A 24,410-nucleotide genomic window follows, 5' to 3' on the forward strand; every position below is an offset into this window, starting at 1 on the left:
CCGGCAGGGATGTCCTTGTCCCATCGCGCACTAGCGACTCCTGTGGCGGGCCGGGCGCAATGCACGCTGACACGGTGGCCAGCTGTACGGTGTTTCCACCGACACGTTGGTGCGGCTGGCTTCCGGGTTAAGTGGGCAGTGTGTCAAGAAACAATTCGGCTTGGTTGGGTTGTGTTTTGGGGGACGCACGGCTCTCGACCTTCACGTCTCTAGGGGAGTTGCAGTGATGGGACAAGACTGTAACTACCAATTGGATACCACGAAATTGGGGAGAAAAAGGGATAAAGGGAAAAAAAATTATGTATATAATAATCTTTCTAAAAAGCTGCATTTGCTGTCCATAGAAACAGAACCTCTAGTTCTGTGGCGACGTCATGGTGTGTCTTGGGATTTATTGTGACCTTTTTGATTGGTTGATAAAGTCATTGCCATATTGTGTGTGTGTGTAGGATCCTGTCTTGCCTGATGGAGCACCTGTATACAGAAAAGATGGTGGAGGACTGTGAACGCAGACTACTGGAGCTGCAGTACTTCATCTCTAGAGACTGGAAGTAAGTCAACCATGACCTCTGACCCCTAACCCCTGACTGTGAACGCAGACTACTGGAGCTGCAGTACTTCATCTCTAGAGACTGGAAGTAAGTCAACCATGACCTCTGACCCCTAACCCCTGACTGTGAACGCAGACTACTGGAGCTGCAGTACTTCATCTCTAGAGACTGGAAGTAAGTCAACCATGACCTCTGACCTCTGACCCCTGACTGTGAACGCAGACTACTGGAGCTGCAGTACTTCATCTCTAGAGACTGGAAGTAAGTCAACCATGACCTCTGACCCCTAACCCCTGACTGTGAACGCAGACTACTGGAGCTGCTGTACTTCATCTCTAGAGACTGGAAGTAAGTCAACCATGACCTCTGACCTCTGACCCCTGACTGTGAACGCAGACTACTGGAGCTGCAGTACTTCATCTCTAGAGACTGGAAGTAAGTCAACCATGACCTCTGACCTCTGACCCCTGACTGTGAACGCAGACTACTGGAGCTGCAGTACTTCATCTCTAGAGACTGGAAGTAAGTCAACCATGACCTCTGACCTCTGACTGTGAACGCAGACTACTGGAGCTGCTGTACTTCATCTCTAGAGACTGGAAGTAAGTCAACCATGACCTCTGACCTCTGACCCCTGACTGTGAACGCAGACTACTGGAGCTGCAGTACTTCATCTCTAGAGACTGGAAGTAAGTCAACCATGACCTCTGACCTCTAACCCCTGACTGTGAACGCAGACTACTGGAGCTGCAGTACTTGATCTCTAGAGACTGGAAGTAAGTCAACCATGACCTCTGACCCCCTAACCCCTGACTGTGAACGCAGACTACTGGAGCTGCAGTACTTCATCTCTAGAGACTGGAAGTAAGTCAACCATGACCTCTGACCCCTATTATATATATCAGACTGTCTAACTCTCTACTGCCCCCTGGTGGTCAGACTGTCTAACTCTCTACTGCCCCCTGGTGGTCAGACTGTCTAACTCTCTACTGCCCCCCCGGTGGTCAGACTGTCTAACTCTCTACTGCCCCCTGGTGGTCAGGCTGCCTAACTCTCTACTGCCCCCCGGTGGTCAGACTGTCTAACTCTCTACTGCCCCCCGGTGGTCAGACTATCTAACTCTCTACTGCCCCCTGGTGGTCAGACTGTCTAACTCTCTACTGCCCCCTGGTGGTCAGACTGTCTAACTCTCTACTGCCCCCCGGTGGTCAGACTGTCTAACTCTCTCCTCTCTACCAGACTGGACCCCATTCTGTATCAGAAGTGCCAGGGTGACGCTGCCCGGCTGTGCCACACCCACGGCTGGAACGAGACCAGCGAGCTGATGCCACCTGGGGCCGTGTTCTCGTGTCTCTATCGCCATGCCTACCGCACCGAGGAGCAGGGACGACGGGTAAGATTCAGGAGTAGCAAATGGTTCCACATTACTGCTATGGTAGATTACATGTTGGAGGAGTTCCCATAGTTCCACATTACTGCTATGGTAGATTACATGTTGGAGGAGTTCCCATGGTTTCCCATTACTAGGTGGTGGTGGTTGGTAAAGACAGTGGTAGGTGGTGGTGGTGGTTGGTAATGACAGTGGTAGGTGGTGATGGTGGTTGGTAATGACAGTGGTAGGTGGTGGTGGTGGTTGGTAATGACAGTGGTAGGTGGTGGTGGTTGGTAAAGACAGTGGTAGGTGGTGGTGGTTGGTAATGACAGTGGTAGGTGGTGGTGGTTGGTAAAGACAGTGGTAGGTGGTGGTGGTGGTTGGTAAAGACAGTGGTAGGTGGTGGTTGGTAATGACAGTGGTAGGTGGTGGTGGTGGTTGGTAAAGACAGTGGTAGGTGGTGGTTGGTAATGACAGTGGTAGGTGGTGGTTGGTAAAGACAGTGGTAGGTGGTGGTGGTGGTTGGTAATGACAGTGGTAGGTGGTGGTGGTTGGTAAAGACAGTGGTAGGTGGTGGTGGTTGGTAATGACATTGGTAGGTGTTGGTGGTTGGTAAAGACAGTGGTAGGTGGTGGTGGTGGTTGGTAAAGACAGTGGTAGGTGGTGGTTGGTAATGACAGTGGTAGGTGGTGGTTGGTAATGACAGTGGTAGGTGGTGGTGGTGGTTGGTAATGACAGTGGTAGATGGTGGTTGGTAAAGACAGTGGTAGGTGGTGGTGGTGGTTGGTAATGACAGTGGTAGGTGGTGGTGGTTGGTAATGACAGTGGTAGGTGGTTGTGGTTGGTAATGACAGTGGTAGGTGGTTGTGGTTGGTAATGACAGTGGTAGGTGGTGGTGGTGGTTGGTAATGACAGTGGTAGGTGGTGGTGGTGGTTGGTAATGACAGTGGTAGGTGGTGGTGGTGGTTGGTAAAGACAGTGGTAGGTGGTGGTGGTGGTTGGTAAAGACAGTGGTAGGTGGTGGTGGTGGTGGTGGTTGGTAAAGGCAGTGGTAGGTGGTGGTGGTTGGTAAAGACAGTGGTAGGTGGTGGTGGTGGTGGTGGTTGGTAAAGACAGTGGTAGGTGGTGGTGGTTGGTAAAGACAGTGGTAGGTGGTGGTGGTTGGTAATGACAGTGGTAGGTGGTGGTGGTGGTGGTGGTGGTTGGTAAAGACAGTGGTAGGTGGTGGTGGTTGGTAAAGACAGTGGTAGGTGGTGGTGGTTGGTAATGACAGTGGTAGGTGGTGGTGGTTGGTAATGACAGTGGTAGGTGGTGGTGGTTGGTAATGACAGTGGTAGGTGGTGGTGGTTGGTAATGACAGTGGTAGGTGGTGGTGGTGGTTGGTAATGACAGTGGTAGGTGGTGGTTGGTAATGACAGTGGTAGGTGGTGGTTGGTAATGACAGTGGTAGGTGGTGGTGGTGGTTGGTAATGACAGTGGTAGGTGGTGGTGGTTGGTAAAGACAGTGGTAGGTGGTGGTGGTTGGTAATGACAGTGGTAGGTGGTGGTGGTGGTTGGTAAAGACAGTGGTAGGTGGTGGTGGTGGTTGGTAAAGACAGTGGTAGGTGGTGGTTGGTAAAGACAGTGATTGTTCTTAAAGCCCCGTGCTGAATCTGATGGACATAAATGGCTACAATACTGTCTGACCAGATGACATCCTGGTACCCAGTGATCATCCCATCTATCTGTTCTGTTATAAAAATTACCTTCCAGTGGTATGTGTGTATATCACTAATGTGTGTGTGTGTGTGTGTGTACCCTGTGTGTGTGTGTGTGTGTGTGTGTGTGTGTGTGTGTGTGTGTGTGTGTGTGTGTGTGTGTGTGTGTGTGTGTGTGTGTGCCCTGTGTGTGTGTGTGTGTGTGTGTGTGTGTGTGTGCCCTGTGTGTGTGTGTGTGTACCCTGTGTGTGTGTGTGTGTGTGTGTGTGTGTGTGTGTGTGTGCCCTGTGTGTGTGTGTGTGTACCCTGTGTGTGTGTACCCTGTGTGTATGTGTGTGTACCCTGTGTGTGTGTGTGTACCCTGTGTGTGTGTATGTGTGTGTACCTTCTGTGTGTGTGTGTGTACCCTGTGTGTGTGTGTGTGTGTGTACCCTGTGTGTGTATGTGTAGCTATCTCGTGACTGTAAGGTGGAGGTACAGAGGATCCTCCACCAGAGGGCGCTAGATGTGAAACTGGACCCTAATCTCCAGAAGCGATGTTTGACTGACCTGGGGAAGTGGTGCAGTGACAAGACTGGCACGGGACAGGTAACACACACACCACACACACACACACACACACACACACACACACACACACACACACACACACACACACACACACACACACACACACACACACACACACACACACACACACACACACACACACACACACGCTGTATGACCGACCAGGTAGGAGGACAGCTTTACCTGACAGAGACTCTGGCTTCATCCCAATTCCCCCAAAGTGTAAATCTGCACACTTTCTCACATGGAGTTAAGAATGGTGAACAACCCCCTCCAGCCAATGGGTACGCCAGTCAGATCCTTCTAAATCCATGAGATAGTGTACACTTGCACACTACTAAAAAAGGGTGGAGAATCAGCACTAAATGTCCTAAACCAACCCCTGGGCATTCTGAGAGAGCTGCCGATATCCTAAACCAACCCCTGGGCATTCTGGGAGATCTGCCAATGTCCTAAACCAACCCCTGGGCATTCTGGGAGAGCTGCCAATGTCCTTAACAAACCCCTGGGCATTCTGGGAGATTGGCCAATGTCCTAAACCAACCCCTGGGCATTCTGGGAGATTGGCCAATGTCCTAAACCAACCCCTGGGCATTCTGGGAGAGCTGCCAATGTCCTAAACAAACCCCTGGGCATTCTGGGAGAGCTGCCAATGTCCTAAACCAACCCCTGGGCATTCTGGGAGAGCTGCCAATGTCCTAAACCAACCCCTTGGCATTCTGTGAGAGCTGCCAATGTCTTAAACCAACCCCTGGGCATTCTGGGAGATTGGCCAATGTCCTAAACCAACCCCTGGGCATTCTGGGAGAGCGGCCAATAGAGGTTCTCCCAATGTGTCACAACCATCAGATCCTTCCACATAGGCTTGTAGTAGGCTGGGGCGGTATCCAGATGTCCATACCGTTCTTCTCTCATACCGGCAGAGCCATTGGGCCTCTTACCAGAATGCTAACAAAATAAGCACAAACTGATAGGGAAATCACATAGAAGCTGTTAGCTAAATGCTAATGAGCGGAAAAACAGGTAAATCCAGCTTATTAAGCTATACAAGCATAGCTAGTAAATGATAGCATAGCTAGTAAATGTTAGCATAGCTAGTAAATGATAGCATAGCTAGTAAATGATAGCATAGCTAGTAAATGTTAGCATAGCTAGTAAATGTTAGCATAGCTAGTAAATGTTAGCATAGCTAGTAGCTAAGCATAGCTAGTAAATGTTAGCATAGCTAGTAGCTACCGAATGTTATTGTCGGTGAGTGTGGACATTTACAAAAGAAAGTGAACGAGAGAAATTGTGCAAATGAATAAAGTTGTGATGCAGGCTTTTCTGAAGGAAGAGCAGCAGAGGGGGGAAGACCAGAGGAGGAACAGCAGCATGTGTACACAGAGCAGAGGGGGGGGGGGGGGAACAGAGGAGGAACAGCAGCATGTGTACACAGAGCAGAGGGGGGGGGGGGGAACAGAGGAGGAACAGCAGCATGTGTACACAGAGCAGAGGGGGGGGGGGGAACAGAGGAGGAACAGCAGCATGTGTACACAGAGCAGAGGGGGGGGGGGGGGGGGGAGACTAGAGGAGGAACAGCAGCATGTGTACACAGAGCAGAGGGGGGAAGACCAGAGGAGGAACAGCAGCATGTGTACACAGAGCAGAGGGGGGAAGACCAGAGGAGGAACAGCAGCATGTGTACACAGAGCAGAGGGGGGGAGAACAAAGGAGGAACAGCAGCATGGTAGCTACAATTAATCACCTTTTATTGAAAACTTCAAATCAATAGTTTTGAGGATATTGTCCCCTGGTATACGGTCTATACCAGCCAAGGTTTGGTATCTCTCCATAGAGAATCATGTATTACTGCCCTTGGCTTCTCAAATACTGACTGTGTCTGGTTGATGTATATGAAGACTGCGTTGTGATGGCTGTGTGATGGCTGTGTGACGGTGTGTGTGATGGCATGTGTGATGGTGTGTGTTGGCGTGTGTGTTGGCGTGTGTGTTGGCGTGTGTGTTGGTGTGTGTGATGGCGTGTGTGACGGCGTTGTGATGGTATGTGACGGCGTTGTAATGGTGTTGTAATGGTGTGTGTTCTAGGAGTTGGAGTGTCTGCAGGACCACCTGGAAGACCTGCTGTCAGGGTGTGGAGAGGTGGTGGGCAACCTGACAGAGCTGCAGTCTGAGGTACACTATCACTGTCTGCATGATGACCTGCTGTCAGGGTGTGGAGAGGTGGTGGGCAACCTGACAGAGCTGCAGTCTGAGGTACACTATCACTGTCAGGGTGTGGAGAGGTGGTGGGCAACCTGACAGAGCTGCAGTCTGAGGTACACTATCACTGTCAGGGTGTGGAGAGGTGGTGGGCAACCTGACAGAGCTGCAGTCTGAGGTACACTATCACTGTCAGGGTGTGGAGAGGTGGTGGGCAACCTGACAGAGCTGCAGTCTGAGGTACACTATCACTGTCAGGGTGTGGAGAGGTGGTGGGCAACCTGACAGAGCTGCAGTCTGAGGTACACTATCACTGTCAGGGTGTGGAGAGGTGGTGGGCAACCTGACGGAGCTGCAGTCTGAGGTACACTATCACTGTCAGGGTGTGGAGAGGTGGTGGGCAACCTGACAGAGCTGCAGTCTGAGGTACACTATCACTGTCAGGGTGTGGAGAGGTGGTGGGCAACCTGACAGAGCTGCAGTCTGAGGTACACTATCACTGTCAGGGTGTGGAGAGGTGGTGGGCAACCTGACAGAGCTGCAGTCTGAGGTACACTATCACTGTCAGGGTGTGGAGAGGTGGTGGGCAACCTGACAGAGCTGCAGTCTGAGGTACACTATCACTGTCAGGGTGTGGAGAGGTGGTGGGCAACCTGACAGAGCTGCAGTCTGAGGTACACTATCACTGTCAGGGTGTGGAGAGGTGGTGGGCAACCTGACAGAGCTGCAGTCTGAGGTACACTATCACTGTCAGGGTGTGGAGAGGTGGTGGGCAACCTGACAGAGCTGCAGTCTGAGGTACACTATCACTGTCAGGGTGTGGAGAGGTGGTGGGCAACCTGACAGAGCTGCAGTCTGAGGTACACTATCACTGTCAGGGTGTGGAGAGGTGGTGGGCAACCTGACAGAGCTGCAGTCTGAGGTACACTATCACTGTCAGGGTGTGGAGAGGTGGTGGGCAACCTGACAGAGCTGCAGTCTGAGGTACACTATCACTGTCAGGGTGTGGAGAGGTGGTGGGCAACCTGACAGAGCTGCAGTCTGAGGTACACTATCACTGTCAGGGTGTGGAGAGGTGGTGGGCAACCTGACAGAGCTGCAGTCTGAGGTACACTATCACTGTCAGGGTGTGGAGAGGTGGTGGGCAACCTGACAGAGCTGCAGTCTGAGGTACACTACCACTGTCTGCATGTTGGACCTACAGGGGGCTCCAGAATGGTTGGCACCACTATCACTGTCTGCATGTTGGATGTACAGGGGGCTCCAGAATGGTTGGCACCACTATCACTGTCTGCATGTTGGACCTACAGGGGGCTCCAGAATGGTTGGCACTCTTGATCAAGATCACCAAAAAAGACTGGATAAAATACATTACACAAATACCAAACTATATTATTACTATATTATATAGTATGAGTCATATTATTACTATATTATATAGTATGAGTTACATTAGTACTATATTATATAGTATGAGTTATATTAGTACTATATTATATAGTATGAGTTATATTAGTGCTATATTATATAGAATGAGTTATAGTAATGCTATATTATATAGTATGAGTTATATTAGTACTATATTATATAGTATGAGTCATATTAGTACTATATTATATAGTATGAGTTACATTAGTACTATATTATATAGTTTGAGTTATATTAGTACTATATAGTATGAGCTATATTAGTACTATATTATATTGTATGATTTGTAAGTCGCTCTGGATAAGAGCGTCTGCTAAATGACTTAAATGTAATGTAAATGTATGAGTTATATTAGTACTATATTATAGAGTATGAGTTACATTAGTACTATATGATATAGTATGAGTTATATTAGTACTATATTATATAGTATGAGTTATAGTAGTACTATATTATATAGTATGAGTTATAGTAGTACTATATTATATAGTATGAGTTATAGTAGTACTATATTATATAGTATGAGTTATAGTAGTACTATATTATATAGTATGAGTTATAGTAGTACTATATTATATAGTATGAGTTATAGTAGTACTATATTATATAGTATGAGTTATAGTAGTACTATATTATATAGTATGAGTTATAGTAGTACTATATTATATAGTATGAGTTATAGTAGTACTATATTATATAGTATGAGTTATAGTAGTACTATATTATATAGTATGAGTTATAGTAGTACTATATTATATAGTATGAGTTATAGTAGTACTATTATATATAGTATGAGTTATAGTAGTACTATATTATATAGTATGAGTTATAGTAGTACTATATTATATAGTATGAGCTGTATTTGCGAAAACAGTTTTTTAGAAATTTTTGCAAATGAATAAAAAAATTAATTAAAAAAAACTTATTTACATAAGTATTCAGACCCTTTGCTCTGAGATTCGATATTGAGCTCAGGTGCATATTTGATCATCTTTGAGATGTTTTGACAACTTGATTGGAGTCCACCTGTGGTAAATTCAACTATTTGGAAAGGCACACACCTGTCTATATAAGGTCCCACAATTGACAGTGCATATCAGAGCAAAAACCAAGCCATGAGGTTGAAGGAATTGTCCGTAGAGCTCCGAGACAGGATTGTGTCGAAGTACAGATCTGGGGAAGGGTACCAAAACATTTCTGCAGCATTGAAGGTCCCCAAGAACACAGTGGCCTCCATCAATCTTAAATGGAAGAAGTTTGGAACCACCAAGACTCTTCCTAGAGCTGGCCGCCCGGCCAAACTGAGCAATCGGGAGACGGGCCTTGGTCAGGGAGGTGAATAAGAACCCAATGGTCACTATGACAGAGCTCTAGAGTTCCTCTGTGGAGATGGGAGAAACTTCTAGAAGGACAACTATCTCTGCAGCACTCCACCAATCAGGCCTTTATGGTAGAGTGGCCAGACGGAAGCCACTCCTCAGTAAAAGACACATGACAGCCCACTTGGAGTTTGCCAAAAGGCCCCTAAAGACTCTCAGGCCGTGAGAAACAAGATTCTCTGCTCTGATGAAACCAAGATTGAACTCTTTGGCCTGAATGCGAAGCGTCAAGTCTAGAGGAAACCTGGCACCATCCCTACGGTGAAGCATGGTGGTGGCAGCATCATGCTGTGGGGAGGTTTTTCAGTGGCAGGGACTGGGAGACTAGTCAGGATCGAGGGAAAGATGAACGGAGCAAAGTACAGAGAGATCCTTGATGAAAACCTGCTCCAGAGCGCTCAGGACCTCCAACTAGTTTGAATGTTCACCTTCCAACAGGACAACGACCCTAAGCACACAGCCAAGATAACGCAGGAGTGGTTCCGGGACAAGTCTCTGAATGTCCTTGAGTGGCCCAGCCAGAGCCCGGACTTGAATCCGATACAACATCTCTGGAGAGACCTGAAAATATTGTGCAGCAATACTTGACAGAGCTTGAGAAGATCTGCAGAGAAGAATGGGAGAAACTCCCCAAATACAGGTGTGCCAAGCTTGTAGCGTCATACCCAAGAAGACTCAAGGCTGTAATCGCTGCCAAAGGTTCTTTAGCAAAGTACTGAGTAAAGGGTCTGAATACTTATGTAATTGTCATTTTTTCAGTTTTTTATTTGTAATAAATTTGCAAACATTTCTTAACCTGTGTTTGCTTTGTCATTATGGGGTATTGTGTGTAGACTGAGGGATTATTTCTGTTTAAATCCATTTTAGAATAAGGCTGTGAAGTAACAAACTGTGGAGAAAGTCCAGTAATCTGAATAGTTTCCTAATGCTCCGTAGTTGTGTTATCATTCTGTGTGATGTATCTCTGTATATGAATGTCTCTGGCTGACATGGTCTCTCTGCTGTGATAGGACATCTTTATCAACCATTCTGTATGATGTATCTCTGTGTATGAATGTCTCTCTGCTGTGATAGGACATCTTTATCAACCATTCTGTGTGATGTATCTCTGTGTATGAATGTCTCTCTGCTGTGATAGGACATCTTTATCAATCATTCTGTGTGATGTATCTCTGTATATGAATGTCTCTGACTGACATGGTCTCTCTGCTGTGATAGGACATCTTTATCAACCATTCAGTGTGATGTATCTCTGTATATGAATGTCTCTGACTGACATGGTCTCTCTGCTGTGATAGGACATCTTTATCAACCATTCAGTGTGATGTATCTCTGTGTATGAATGTCTCTGACTGACATGGTCTCTCTGCTGTGATAGGACAGCTTTATCAATCATTCTGTGTGATGTATCTCTGTGTATGAATGTCTCTCTGCTGTGATAGGACATCTTTATCAATCATTCTGTGTGATGTATCTCTGTATATGAATGTCTCTGACTGACATGGTCTCTCTGCTGTGATAGGACATCTTTATCAACCATTCAGTGTGATGTATCTCTGTATATGAATGTCTCTGACTGACATGGTCTCTCTGCTGTGATAGGACATCTTTATCAACCATTCAGTGTGATGTATCTCTGTGTATGAATGTCTCTGACTGACATGGTCTCTCTGCTGTGATAGGACAGCTTTATCAATCATTCTGTGTGATGTATCTCTGTGTATGAATGTCTCTCTGCTGTGATAGGACAGCTTTATCAATCATTCTGTGTGATGTATCTCTGTATATGAATGTCTCTGACTGACATGGTCTCTCTGCTGTGATAGGACATCTTTATCAACCATTCAGTGTGATGTATCTCTGTATATGAATGTCTCTGGCTGACATGGTCTCTCTGCTGTGATAGGACATCTTTATCAACCATTCAGTGTGATGTATCTCTGTGTATGAATGTCTCTGACTGACATGGTCTCTCTGCTGTGATAGGACATCTTTATCAACCATTCAGTGTGATGTATCTCTGTGTATGAATGTCTCTGACTGACATGGTCTCTCTGCTGTGATAGGACATCTTTATCAACCATTCTGTATGTGTGATGTATCTCTGTGTATGAATGTCTCTGACTGACATGGTCTCTCTGCTGTGATAGGACATCTTTATCAACCATTCAGTGTGATGTATCTCTGTGTATGAATGTCTCTGACTGACATGGTCTCTCTGCTGTGATAGGACATCTTTATCAACCATTCAGTGTGATGTATCTCTGTGTATGAATGTCTCTGACTGACATGGTCTCTCTGCTGTGATAGGACATCTTTATCAACCATTCTGTGTGATGTATCTCTGTGTATGAATGTCTCTGACTGACATGGTCTCTCTGCTGTGATAGGACATCTTTATCAACCATTCAGTGTGATGTATCTCTGTGTATGAATGTCTCTGACTAACATGGTCTCTCTGCTGTGATAGGACATCTTTATCAACCATTCAGTATGTGTGATGTATCTCTGTATATGAATATCTCTGGCTGACATGGTCTCTCTGCTGTGATAGGTCATCTTTATCAACCATTCTGTATGTGTGATGTATCTCTGTATATGAATATCTCTGGCTGACATGGTCTCTCTGCTGTGATAGGACATCTTTATCAACCATTCTGTGTGATGTATCTCTGTGTATGACTGTCTCTGGCTGACATGGTCTCTCTGCTGTGATAGGACATCCATATTGAGGCCCTGCTGATCCGGGCTTGTCAACCTGTCATCCAGACTCACTGCCATGTAAGTTCCAACAGATCCAGAACTCAGCTCTCTCACTCTGCCTGACCTCAGAACAGATTCTCCTCTTTTGGCAGGTCCAAAATCTAAAAACAAGATATCCCAACAAACACCTCTCTCTCCTCTCTCTCCTCTCTCTCCTCTCTCCTCCAGGATGTATCTGATAACCAGGTGGATACAGGGGATGTGATGGAGTGTCTGGTCCAGAACAAACACATCTCTCTCCTCTCTCTCCTCTCTCTCCTCCAGGATGTATCTGATAACCAGGTGGATACAGGGGATGTGATGGAGTGTCTGGTCCAGAACAAACACATCTCTCTCCTCTCTCTCCTCTCTCTCCTCCAGGATGTATCTGATAACCAGGTGGATACAGGGGATGTGATGGAGTGTCGGGTCCTGAACAAACACATCTCTCTCCTCTCTCTCCTCCAGGATGTATCTGATAACCAGGTGGATACAGGGGATCTGATGGAGTGTCTGGTCCAGAACAAACACCAGAAGGAGATGAACAGGAAGTGTACCGTGGGAGTTACACACTTCCAGCTGGTGGGTCACTGTCGCTATGACAACACGCACACTGACTCATGTACTCACAGCTGGCGGGTCGCTGTCGCTATGACAACACGGACCAAGGAGCTGTTGACCTCACTATGACCCCCCCCCCCCAAATTAACTGAATGCCCCTGACTCTCACACTCACTATCTCTCTGAATAATCCACAGAATCTCACACACACACCACACACTCACTATCTCTCTGAATCTCACACACACCACACACTCATCCTTCAGGGCACTTTCAGGGCACCTCCCATAGCTGTCTGACCTGAGGTGATGTAAACCGGTAGGATGTGAGGTGATGTAATCCGGTAGGATGTGAGGTGATGTAATCCGGTAGGATGTGAGGTGATGTAATCCGGTAGGATGTGAGGTGATGTAAACCGGTAGGATGTGAGGTGATGTAAACCGGTAGGTGGTGAGGTGATGTAATCCGGTAGGATGTGAGGTGATGTAATCCGGTAGGATGTGAGGCGATGTAAACCGGTAGGATGTGAGGTGATGTAAACCGGTAGGATGTGAGGCGATGTAAACCGGTAGGATGTGAGGCGATGTAAACCGGTAGGATGTGAGGCGATGTAAACCGGTAGGATGTGAGGCGATGTAAACCGGTAGGATGTGAGGCGATGTAAACCGGTAGGATGTGAGGTAAACCGGTAGGATGTGAGGTAAGCCGGTAGCATGTGAGGTGATGTAAACCGGTAGGATGTGAGGTGATGTAAACCGGTAGGATGTGAGGTGATGTAAACCGGTAGGATGTGAGGCGATGTAAACCGGTAGGATGTGAGGCGATGTAAACCGGTAGGATGTGAGGTGATGTAAACCGGTAGGATGTGAGGCGATGTAAACCGGTAGGATGTGAGGCGATGTAAACCGGTAGGATGTGAGGCGATGTAAACCGGTAGGATGTGAGGCGATGTAAACCGGTAGGATGTGAGGCGATGTAAACCGGTAGGATGTGAGGCGATGTAAACCGGTAGGATGTGAGGTGACGTAAACCGGTAGGATGTGAGGCGACGTAAACCGGTAGGATGTGAGGCGACGTAATCCGGTAGGATGTGAGGCGACGTAAACCGGTAGGATGTGAGGCGATGTAAATCGGTAGGATGTGAGGTGATGTAAACCGGTAGGATGTGAGGCGAGGCGATGTAAACCGGTAGGATGTGAGGTGAGGTAAACCGGTAGGATGTGAGGCGAGGCGATGTAAACCGGTAGGATGTGAGGTGAGGTAAACCGGTAGGATGTGAGGCGAGGCGATGTAAACCGGTAGGATGTGAGGTGAGGTAAACCGGTAGGATGTGAGGCGAGGCGATGTAAACCGGTAGGATGTGAGGCGAGGTAAACCGGTAGGATGTGAGGCGATGTAAACCGGTAGGATGTGAGGCGAGGTAAACCGGTAGGATGTGAGGTGATGTAAACCGGTAGGATGTGAGGCGATGTAAACCAGTAGGATGTGAGGCGATGTAAACCGGTAGGAGGGGAGGCGAGGTGATGTAAACCGGTAGGATGTGAGGCGAGGTAAACCGGTAGGATGTGAGGTGAGGTAAACCGGTAGGATGTGAGGCGATGTAAACCGGTAGGATGTGAGGCGATGTAAACCGGTAGGATGTGAGGCGATGTAAACCGGTAGGATGTGAGGCGATGTAAACCGGTAGGATGTGAGGCGATGTAAACCGGTAGGATGTGAGGCGATGTAAACCGGTAGGATGTGAGGCGATGTAAACCGGTAGGATGTGAGGCGATGTAAACCGGTAGGATGTGAGGCGATGTAAACCGGTAGGATGTGAGGCGATGTAAACCGGTAGGATGTGAGGCGATGTAAACCGGTAGGATGTGAGGCGATGTAATCCGGTAGGATGTGAGGTGAGGTAAACCGGTAGGATGTGAGGCGAGGTAAACCGGTAGGATGTGAGGCGATTTAAACAGGTAGGTGGGGAGGCGATGTAAACCGTTAGGATGTGAGGTGATGTAAACCGGTAGGATGTGAGGCGATGTAAACCGGTAGGATGTGAGGCGATGTAAACCGGTAGGATGTGAGGCGATGTAAACCGGTAGGATGTGAGGCGATGTAAACCGGTAGGATGTGAGGCGATGTAAACCGGCAGGATGTGAGGCGATGTAAACCGGTAGGTGGGGAGACGAGGTAAACCGGTTGGTGGGGAGGCGATGTAAACCGGTAGGTGGGGAGGCGATGTAAACCGGTATGATGTGAGGCGATGTAAACCGGTAGGATGTGAGGCGATGTAAACCGGTAGGATGTGAGTTGAGGTAAACCGGTAGGATGTGAGGTGATGTAAACCGGTAGGATGTGAGGCGATGTAAACCGGTAGGATGTGAGGCGATGTAAACCGGTAGGATGTGAGGCGATGTAAACCGGTAGGATGTGAGGCGATGTAAACCGGTAGGATGTGAGGCGATGTAAACCGGTAGGTTGTGAGGCGATGTAAACCGGTAGGATGTGAGGCGAGGTAAACCGGTAGGATGTGAGGAGAGGTAAACCGGTAGGATGTGAGGCGATGTAAACCGGTAGGATGTGAGGCGATGTAAACCGGTAGGTGGGGAGGTGATGTAAACCGGTAGGATGTGAGGTGATGTAAACCGGTAGGATGTGAGGTGATGTAAACCGGTAGGATGTGAGGTGATGTAAACCGGTAGGATGTGCGGTGATGTAAACCGGTAGGATGTGAGGTGATGTAAACCGGTAGGATGTGAGGCGATGTAAACCGGTAGGATGTGAGGCGATGTAAACCGGTAGGATGTGAGGCGACGTAAACCGGTAGGATGTGAGGCGAGGTAAACCGGCAGGATGTGAGGCGAGGTAAACCGGTAGGATGTGAGGAGAGGTAAACCGGTAGGATGTGAGGTGATGTAAACCGGTAGGATGTGAGGTGATGTAAACCGGTAGGTGGGGAGGCGATGTAAACCGGTAGGATGTGAGGCGATGTAAACCGGTAGGATGTGAGGTGATGTAAACCGGTAGGATGTGAGGTGATGTAAACCGGTAGGATGTGAGGCTAGGTAAACCGGTAGGATGTGAGGTGATGTAAACCGGTAGGATGTGAGGCTAGGTAAACCGGTAGGATGTGAGGCGATGTAAACCGGTAGGATGTGAGGTGATGTAAACCGGTAGGATGTGAGGTGATGTAAACCGGTAGGATGTGAGGTGATGTAAACCGGTAGGATGTGAGGTGATGTAAACCGGTAGGATGTGAGGCGATGTAAACCGGTAGGATGTGAGGCGATGTAAACCGGTAGGATGTGAGGCGATGTAAACCGGTAGGATGTGAGGCGATGTAAACCGGTAGGATGTGAGGCGATGTAAACCGGCAGGAGGGGAGGCGATGTAAACCGGTAGGATGTGAGACGATGTAAACCGGTAGGATGTGAGACGATGTAAACCGGTAGGTGGTGAGGCGATGTAAACCGGTAGGATGTGAGGCGATGTAAACCGGTAGGTGGGGAGGCGATGTAAACCGGTAGGTGGGGAGGCGATGTAAACCGGTATGATGTGAGGCGATGTAAACCGGTAGGATGTGAGACGATGTAAACCGGTAGGTGGGGAGGCGATGTAAACCGGTAGGATGTGAGGTGATGTAAACCGGTAGGATGTGAGGCGAGGTAAACCGGTAGGATGTGAGGCGAGGTAAACCGGTAGGATGTGAGGCGATGTAAACCGGTAGGATGTGAGGCGATGTAAACCGGTAGGATGTGAGGAGATGTAAACCGGTAGGATGTGAGGCGACGTAAACCGGTAGGATGTGAGGCGACGTAAACCGGTAGGATGTGAGGCGATGTAAACCGGTAGGATGTGAGGAGATGTAAACCGGTAGGATGTGAGGCGATGTAAACCGGTAGGATGTGAGGCGATGTAAACCGGTAGGATGTGAGGCGATGTAAACCGGTAGGATGTGAGGCGATGTAAACCGGTAGGATGTGAGGCGATGTAAACCGGTAGGATGTGAGGCGAGGTAAACCGGTAGGATGTGAGGTGATGTAAACCGGTAGGATGTGAGGTGATGTAAACCTGTAGGATGTGAGGTGATGTAAACCTGTAGGATGTGAGACGATGTAAACCGGTAGGTGGGGAGGTGATGTAAACCGGTAGGATGTGAGGCGATGTAAACCGGTAGGATGTGAGACGATGTAAACCGGTAGGATGTGAGACGATGTAAACCGGTAGGTGGGGAGGCGATGTAAACCGGTAGGATGTGAGACGATGTAAACCGGTAGGATGTGAGGCGATGTAAACCGGTAGGATGTGAGGGGATGTAAACCGGTAGGATGTGAGGCGATGTAAACCGGTAGGATGTGAGGCGATGTAAACCGGTAGGATGTGAGGCGATGTAAACCGGTAGGATGTGAGGCGATGTAAACCGGTAGGATGTGAGGCGATGTAAACCGGTAGGATGTGAGGCGATGTAAACCGGTAGGAGGGGTGGCGATGTAAAACGGTAGGATGTGAGGCGAGGTAAACCGGTAGGATGTGAGGCGATGTAAACCGGTAGGAGGGGTGGCGATGTAAACCGGTAGGATGTGAGGCGAGGTAAACCGGTAGGATGTGAGGCGATGTAAACCGGTAGGAGGGGTGGCGATGTAAACCGGTAGGATGTGAGGCGAGGTAAACCGGTAGGATGTGAGGCGATGTAAACCGGTAGGAGGGGTGGCGATGTAAACCGGTAGGAGGGGTGGCGATGTAAACCGGTAGGATGTGAGGCGAGGTAAACCGGTAGGATGTGAGGCGATGTAAACCGGTAGAATGTGAGGCGATGTAAACCGGTAGGTAGGGAGGCGATGTAAACCGGTAGGTAGGGAGGCGATGTAAACCGGTAGGATGTGAGGCGATGTAAACCGGTAGGATGTGAGGCGATGTAAACCGGTAGGATGTGAGGCGATGTAAACCGGTAGGATGTGAGGCGATGTAAACCGGTAGGAGGGGAGGCGATGTAAACCGGTAGGATGTGAGGCGATGTAAACCGGTAGGATGTGAGGTGATGTAAACCGGTAGGATGTGAGGCGATGTAAACCGGTAGGTTGTGAGGTGAGGTAAACCGGTAGGATGTGAGGCGATGTAAACCGGTAGGATGTGAGGCGATGTAAACCGGTAGGTTGTGAGGCGATGTAAACCGGTAGGTTGTGAGGCGATGTAAACCGGTAGGTTGTGAGGCGAGGTAAACCGGTAGGATGTGAGGCGATGTAAACCGGTAGGATGTGGGGCGATGTAAACCGGTAGGATGTGAGGCGATGTAAACCGGTAGGATGTGAGGCGAGGTAAACCGGTAGGATGTGAGGCGATGTAAACCGGTAGGATGTGAGGCGATGTAAACCGGTAGGATGTGAGGCGATGTAAACCGGTAGGATGTGAGGCGAGGTAAACCGGTAGGATGTGAGGCGAGGTAAACCGGTAGGATGTGAGGCGATGTAAACCGGTAGGATGTGAGGCGAGGTAAACCGGTAGGATGTGAGGCGATGTAAACCGGTAGGATGTGAGGTGATGTAAACCGGTAGGATGTGAGGTGATGTAAACCGGTAGGATGTGAGGCGAGGTAAACCGGTAGGATGTGAGGCGATGTAAACCGGTAGGATGTGAGGCGATGTAAACCGGTAGGATGTGAGGCGATGTAAACCGGTAGGATGTGAGGCGATGTAAACCGGTAGATGGGGAGGCGATGTAAACCGGTAGGATGTGAGGCGATGTAAACCGGTAGGATGTGAGGCGATGTAAACCGGTAGGATGTGAGGCGATGTAAACCGGTAGGATGTGAGGCGACGTAAACCGGTAGGATGTGAGGCGACGTAAACCGGTAGGATGTGAGGCGACGTAAACCGGTAGGATGTGAGGCGACGTAAACCGGTAGGATGTGAGGCGACGTAAAACGGTAGGATGTGAGGCGAGGTAAACCGGTAGGATGTGAGGCGAGGTAAACCGGTAGGATGTGAGGAGAGGTAAACCGGTAGGATGTGAGGCGATGTAAACCGGTAGGATGTGAGGCGATGTAAACCGGTAGGATGTGAGGTGATGTAAACCGGTAGGATGTGAGGTGATGTAAACCGGTAGGTGGGGAGGTGATGTAAACCGGTAGGTGGGGAGGTGATGTAAACCGGTAGGTGGGGAGGTGATGTAAACCGGTAGGTGGGGAGGTGATGTAAACCGGTAGGTGGGGAGGTGATGTAAACCGGTAGGTGGGGAGGTGATGTAAACCGGTAGGTGGGGAGGTGATGTAAACCGGTAGGATGTGCGGTGATGTAAACCGGTAGGATGTGCGGTGATGTAAACCGGTAGGTGGGGAGGTGATGTAAACCGGTAGGTGGGGAGGTGATGTAAACCGGTAGGAGGGGTGGCGATGTAAACCGGTAGGATGTGAGGTGATGTAAACCGGTAGGATGTGAGGTGAGGTAAACCGTTAGGATGTGAGGCGATGTAAACCGGTAGGATGTGAGGCGATGTAAATCGGTAGGTGGGGAGGCGATGTAAACCGGTAGGATGTGAGGCGATGTAAACCGGTAGGTGGGGAGGCGATGTAAACCGGTAGGATGTGAGGTGATGTAAACCGGTAGGATGTGAGGTGATGTAAACCGGTAGGATGTGAGGTGATGTAAACCGGTAGGATGTGAGGCTAGGTAAACCGGTAGGATGTGTGGCGATGTAAACCGGTAGGATGTGAGGCGATGTAAACCGGTAGGATGTGAGGCGATGTAAACCGGTAGGATGTGAGGCGATGTAAACCGGTAGGATGTGAGGCGATGTAAACCGGTAGGATGTGAGGCGATGTAAACCGGTAGGATGTGAGGCGATGTAAACCGGTAGGATGTGAGGCGATGTAAACCGGTAGGATGTGAGGCGATGTAAACCGGTAGGATGTGAGGCGATGTAAACCGGTAGGATGTGAGGCGATGTAAACCGGTAGGATGTGAGGCGATGTAAACCGGTAGGATGTGAGGCGATGTAAACCGGTAGGATGTGAGGCGATGTAAACCGGTAGGATGTGAGGCGATGTAAACCGGCAGGAGGGGAGGCGATGTAAACCGGTAGGATGTGAGACGATGTAAACCGGTAGATGGGGAGGCGATGTAAACCGGTAGGATGTGAGGCGATGTAAACCGGTAGGATGTGAGGCGATGTAAACCGGTAGGTGGGGAGGCGATGTAAACCGGTAGGTGGGGAGGCGATGTAAACCGGTAGGTGGGGAGGTGAGGTAAACCGGTAGGTGGGGAGGCGATGTAAACCGGTAGGATGTGAGGCGATGTAAACCGGTAGGTGGGGAGGCGATGTAAACCGGTAGGATGAGGCGATGTAAACCGGTAGGATGTGAGACGATGTAAACCGGTAGGATGTGAGACGATGTAAACCGGTAGGAGGTGAGGCGATGTAAACCGGTAGGAGGTGAGGGGATGTAAACCGGTAGGATGTGAGGCGATGTAAACCGGTAGGATGTGAGGCGATGTAAACCGGTAGGATGTGAGGCGATGTAACCTGAAGGAGGGGAGGCGATGTAAACCGGTAGGATGTGAGGTGATGTAAACCGGTAGGTGGGGAGGTGATGTAAACCGGTAGGTGGGGAGGTGATGTAAACCGGTAGGTGGGGAGGTGATGTAAACCGGTAGGTGGGGAGGTGATGTAAACCGGTAGGTGGGGAGGTGATGTAAACCGGTAGGTGGGGAGGTGATGTAAACCGGTAGGTGGGGAGGTGATGTAAACCGGTAGGTGGGGAGGTGATGTAAACCGGTAGGTGGGGAGGTGATGTAAACCGGTAGGTGGGGAGGTGATGTAAACCGGTAGGATGTGCGGTGATGTAAACCGGTAGGATGTGCGGTGATGTAAACCGGTAGGTGGGGAGGTGATGTAAACCGGTAGGTGGGGAGGTGATGTAAACCGGTAGGATGTGAGGTGATGTAAACCGGTAGGATGTGAGGTGAGGTAAACCGTTAGGATGTGAGGCGATGTAAACCGGTAGGATGTGAGGCGATGTAAATCGGTAGGTGGGGAGGCGATGTAAACCGGTAGGATGTGAGGCGATGTAAACCGGTAGGTGGGGAGGCGATGTAAACCGGTAGGATGTGAGGTGATGTAAACCGGTAGGATGTGAGGTGATGTAAACCGGTAGGATGTGAGGTGATGTAAACCGGTAGGATGTGAGGCTAGGTAAACCGGTAGGATGTGTGGCGATGTAAACCGGTAGGATGTGAGGCGATGTAAACCGGTAGGATGTGAGGCGATGTAAACCGGTAGGATGTGAGGCGATGTAAACCGGTAGGATGTGAGGCGATGTAAACCGGTAGGATGTGAGGCGATGTAAACCGGTAGGATGTGAGGCGATGTAAACCGGTAGGATGTGAGGCGATGTAAACCGGTAGGATGTGAGGCGATGTAAACCGGTAGGATGTGAGGCGATGTAAACCGGTAGGATGTGAGGCGATGTAAACCGGTAGGATGTGAGGCGATGTAAACCGGTAGGATGTGAGGCGATGTAAACCGGTAGGATGTGAGGCGATGTAAACCGGTAGGATGTGAGGCGATGTAAACCGGTATGATGTGAGGCGATGTAAACCGGCAGGAGGGGAGGCGATGTAAACCGGTAGGATGTGAGACGATGTAAACCGGTAGATGGGGAGGCGATGTAAACCGGTAGGATGTGAGGCGATGTAAACCGGTAGGTGGGGAGGCGATGTAAACCGGTAGGTGGGGAGGCGATGTAAACCGGTAGGTGGGGAGGCGATGTAAACCGGTAGGATGTGAGGTGAGGTAAACCGGTAGGTGGGGAGGCGATGTAAACCGGTAGGATGTGAGGCGATGTAAACCGGTAGGTGGGGAGGCGATGTAAACCGGTAGGATGAGGCGATGTAAACCGGTAGGATGTGAGACGATGTAAACCGGTAGGAGGTGAGACGATGTAAACCGGTAGGAGGTGAGGCGATGTAAACCGGTAGGAGGTGAGGGGATGTAAACCGGTAGGATGTGAGGCGATGTAAACCGGTAGGATGTGAGGCGATGTAAACCGGTAGGATGTGAGGCGATGTAACCTGAAGGAGGGGAGGCGATGTAAACCGGTAGGATGTGAGGTGATGTAAACCGGTAGGTGGGGAGGTGATGTAAACCGGTAGGTGGGGAGGTGATGTAAACCGGTAGGTGGGGAGGTGATGTAAACCGGTAGGTGGGGAGGTGATGTAAACCGGTAGGTGGGGAGGTGATGTAAACCGGTAGGTGGGGAGGTGATGTAAACCGGTAGGTGGGGAGGTGATGTAAACCGGTAGGTGGGGAGGTGATGTAAACCGGTAGGTGGGGAGGTGATGTAAACCGGTAGGTGGGGAGGTGATGTAAACCGGTAGGATGTGCGGTGATGTAAACCGGTAGGATGTGCGGTGATGTAAACCGGTAGGTGGGGAGGTGATGTAAACCGGTAGGTGGGGAGGTGATGTAAACCGGTAGGAGGGGTGGCGATGTAAACCGGTAGGATGTGAGGTGATGTAAACCGGTAGGATGTGAGGTGAGGTAAACCGTTAGGATGTGAGGCGATGTAAACCGGTAGGATGTGAGGCGATGTAAATCGGTAGGTGGGGAGGCGATGTAAACCGGTAGGATGTGAGGCGATGTAAACCGGTAGGTGGGGAGGCGATGTAAACCGGTAGGATGTGAGGTGATGTAAACCGGTAGGATGTGAGGTGATGTAAACCGGTAGGATGTGAGGTGATGTAAACCGGTAGGATGTGAGGCTAGGTAAACCGGTAGGATGTGTGGCGATGTAAACCGGTAGGATGTGAGGCGATGTAAACCGGTAGGATGTGAGGCGATGTAAACCGGTAGGATGTGAGGCGATGTAAACCGGTAGGATGTGAGGCGATGTAAACCGGTAGGATGTGAGGCGATGTAAACCGGTAGGATGTGAGGCGATGTAAACCGGTAGGATGTGAGGCGATGTAAACCGGTAGGATGTGAGGCGATGTAAACCGGTAGGATGTGAGGCGATGTAAACCGGTAGGATGTGAGGCGATGTAAACCGGTAGGATGTGAGGCGATGTAAACCGGTAGGATGTGAGGCGATGTAAACCGGTAGGATGTGAGGCGATGTAAACCGGTATGATGTGAGGCGATGTAAACCGGCAGGAGGGGAGGCGATGTAAACCGGTAGGATGTGAGACGATGTAAACCGGTAGATGGGGAGGCGATGTAAACCGGTAGGATGTGAGGCGATGTAAACCGGTAGGTGGGGAGGCGATGTAAACCGGTAGGTGGGGAGGCGATGTAAACCGGTAGGTGGGGAGGCGATGTAAACCGGTAGGATGTGAGGTGAGGTAAACCGGTAGGTGGGGAGGCGATGTAAACCGGTAGGATGTGAGGCGATGTAAACCGGTAGGTGGGGAGGCGATGTAAACCGGTAGGATGAGGCGATGTAAACCGGTAGGATGTGAGACGATGTAAACCGGTAGGATGTGAGACGATGTAAACCGGTAGGAGGTGAGGCGATGTAAACCGGTAGGAGGTGAGGGGATGTAAACCGGTAGGATGTGAGGCGATGTAAACCGGTAGGATGTGAGGCGATGTAAACCGGTAGGATGTGAGGCGATGTAACCTGAAGGAGGGGAGGCGATGTAAACCGGTAGGATGTGAGGCGATGTAAACCGGTAGGATGTGAGGCGATGTAAACCGGTAGGATGTGAGGCGAGGTAAACCGGTAGGATGTGAGGCGAGGTAAACCGGTAGGATGTGACGCGATGTAAACCGGTATGATGTGAGGCGATGTAAACCGGTAGGTGGGGAGGCGATGTAAACCGGTAGGATGTGAGGTGATGTAAACCGGTAGGATGTGAGGTGAGGTAAACCGGTAGGTGGGGAGGTGATGTAAACCGGTAGGATGTGAGGCGATGTAAACCGGTAGGTGGGGAGGCGATGTAAACCGGTAGGATGTGAGGCGATGTAAACCGGTAGGATGTGAGGCGATGTAAACCGGTAGGAGGTGAGGTAAACCGGTAGGTGGGGAAGCACAGGCTTATGTGTAGCTGTATTTGACGACCGGCCGTTGTATATAATCAACCCTGACTGACTCCATCTCCTCCTCTTCCTCAGATCCAGATGAAGGACTTTCGTTTCTCCTACAAGTTCAAGATGGCGTGTAAAGAGGACGTGCTCAAACTCTGCCCCAACATCAAGAAGAAGTGAGTCAGAACCGGTCCCAAAGGTTCCCTATTCCCTATATAGTGCACTACTAATGACCAGTCCCAATGGCTCCCTATTCCCTATGTAGTGCACTACTAATGACCAGTCCCAATGGCTCCCTATTCCCTATATAGTGCACTACTTATGACCAGTCCCAATGGCTCCCTATTCCCTATATAGTGTACTACTTATGACCGGTCCCAATGGCTCCCTATTCCCTATTATAGTGTGTGCCGACAGCTACAGAGTCATTTCCATCACTATTACTTTTCATGGTTTGGATCTTCCACTTACTAATTCACCCTCCCTCTGTCTCTCTGTCTCTCTGTCTCAGTACCACAGTGGTGTTACTAATTCACCCTCTGTCTCTGTGTCTCTGTCTCTGTCTGTCCCCCAGGGTGGATGTAGTGATCTGTCTCTCTGTCTGTCCTCCAGGGTGGATGTAGTGATCTGTCTCTCTGTCTCTCTGTCTGTCCTCCAGGGTGGATGTAGTGATCTGTCTCTCTGTCTGTCCTCAGGGTGGATGTAGTGATCTGTCTCTCTGTCTGTCCTCCAGGGTGGATGTAGTGATCTGTCTCTCTGTCTGTCCTCAGGGTGGATGTAGTGATCTGTCTCTCTGTCTGTCCCCCAGGGTGGATGTAGTGATCTGTCTCTCTGTCTGTCCTCCAGGGTGGATGTAGTGATCTGTCTCTCTGTCTCTCTGTCTGTCCTCCAGGGTGGATGTAGTG

General features: G+C 49.6%; 1 protein-coding gene across 2 annotated transcripts in view; it reads left to right on the top strand.

Annotated features, from left to right (window-relative positions):
• LOC129834787 (Golgi apparatus protein 1-like) overlaps positions 1 to 24,410 on the top strand; it is a 202,136-nt gene that overhangs the window by 122,577 nt on the left and 55,149 nt on the right. For both annotated transcript variants that reach the window (XM_055900062.1, XM_055900061.1), the window contains exons 10-16: positions 450 to 551; positions 1,791 to 1,944; positions 4,071 to 4,208; positions 6,278 to 6,445; positions 11,917 to 11,979; positions 12,409 to 12,522; positions 23,593 to 23,681. In XM_055900062.1, coding sequence (XP_055756037.1) covers positions 450 to 551; positions 1,791 to 1,944; positions 4,071 to 4,208; positions 6,278 to 6,445; positions 11,917 to 11,979; positions 12,409 to 12,522; positions 23,593 to 23,681 — 828 coding nt within the window. The remainder of the gene's footprint in view (positions 1 to 449; positions 552 to 1,790; positions 1,945 to 4,070; positions 4,209 to 6,277; positions 6,446 to 11,916; positions 11,980 to 12,408; positions 12,523 to 23,592; positions 23,682 to 24,410) is intronic.

The sequence above is a fragment of the Salvelinus fontinalis genome, chromosome 35 (assembly GCF_029448725.1).
Source record: "Salvelinus fontinalis isolate EN_2023a chromosome 35, ASM2944872v1, whole genome shotgun sequence".
Taxonomy (NCBI): Eukaryota; Metazoa; Chordata; class Actinopteri; order Salmoniformes; family Salmonidae; genus Salvelinus; species Salvelinus fontinalis.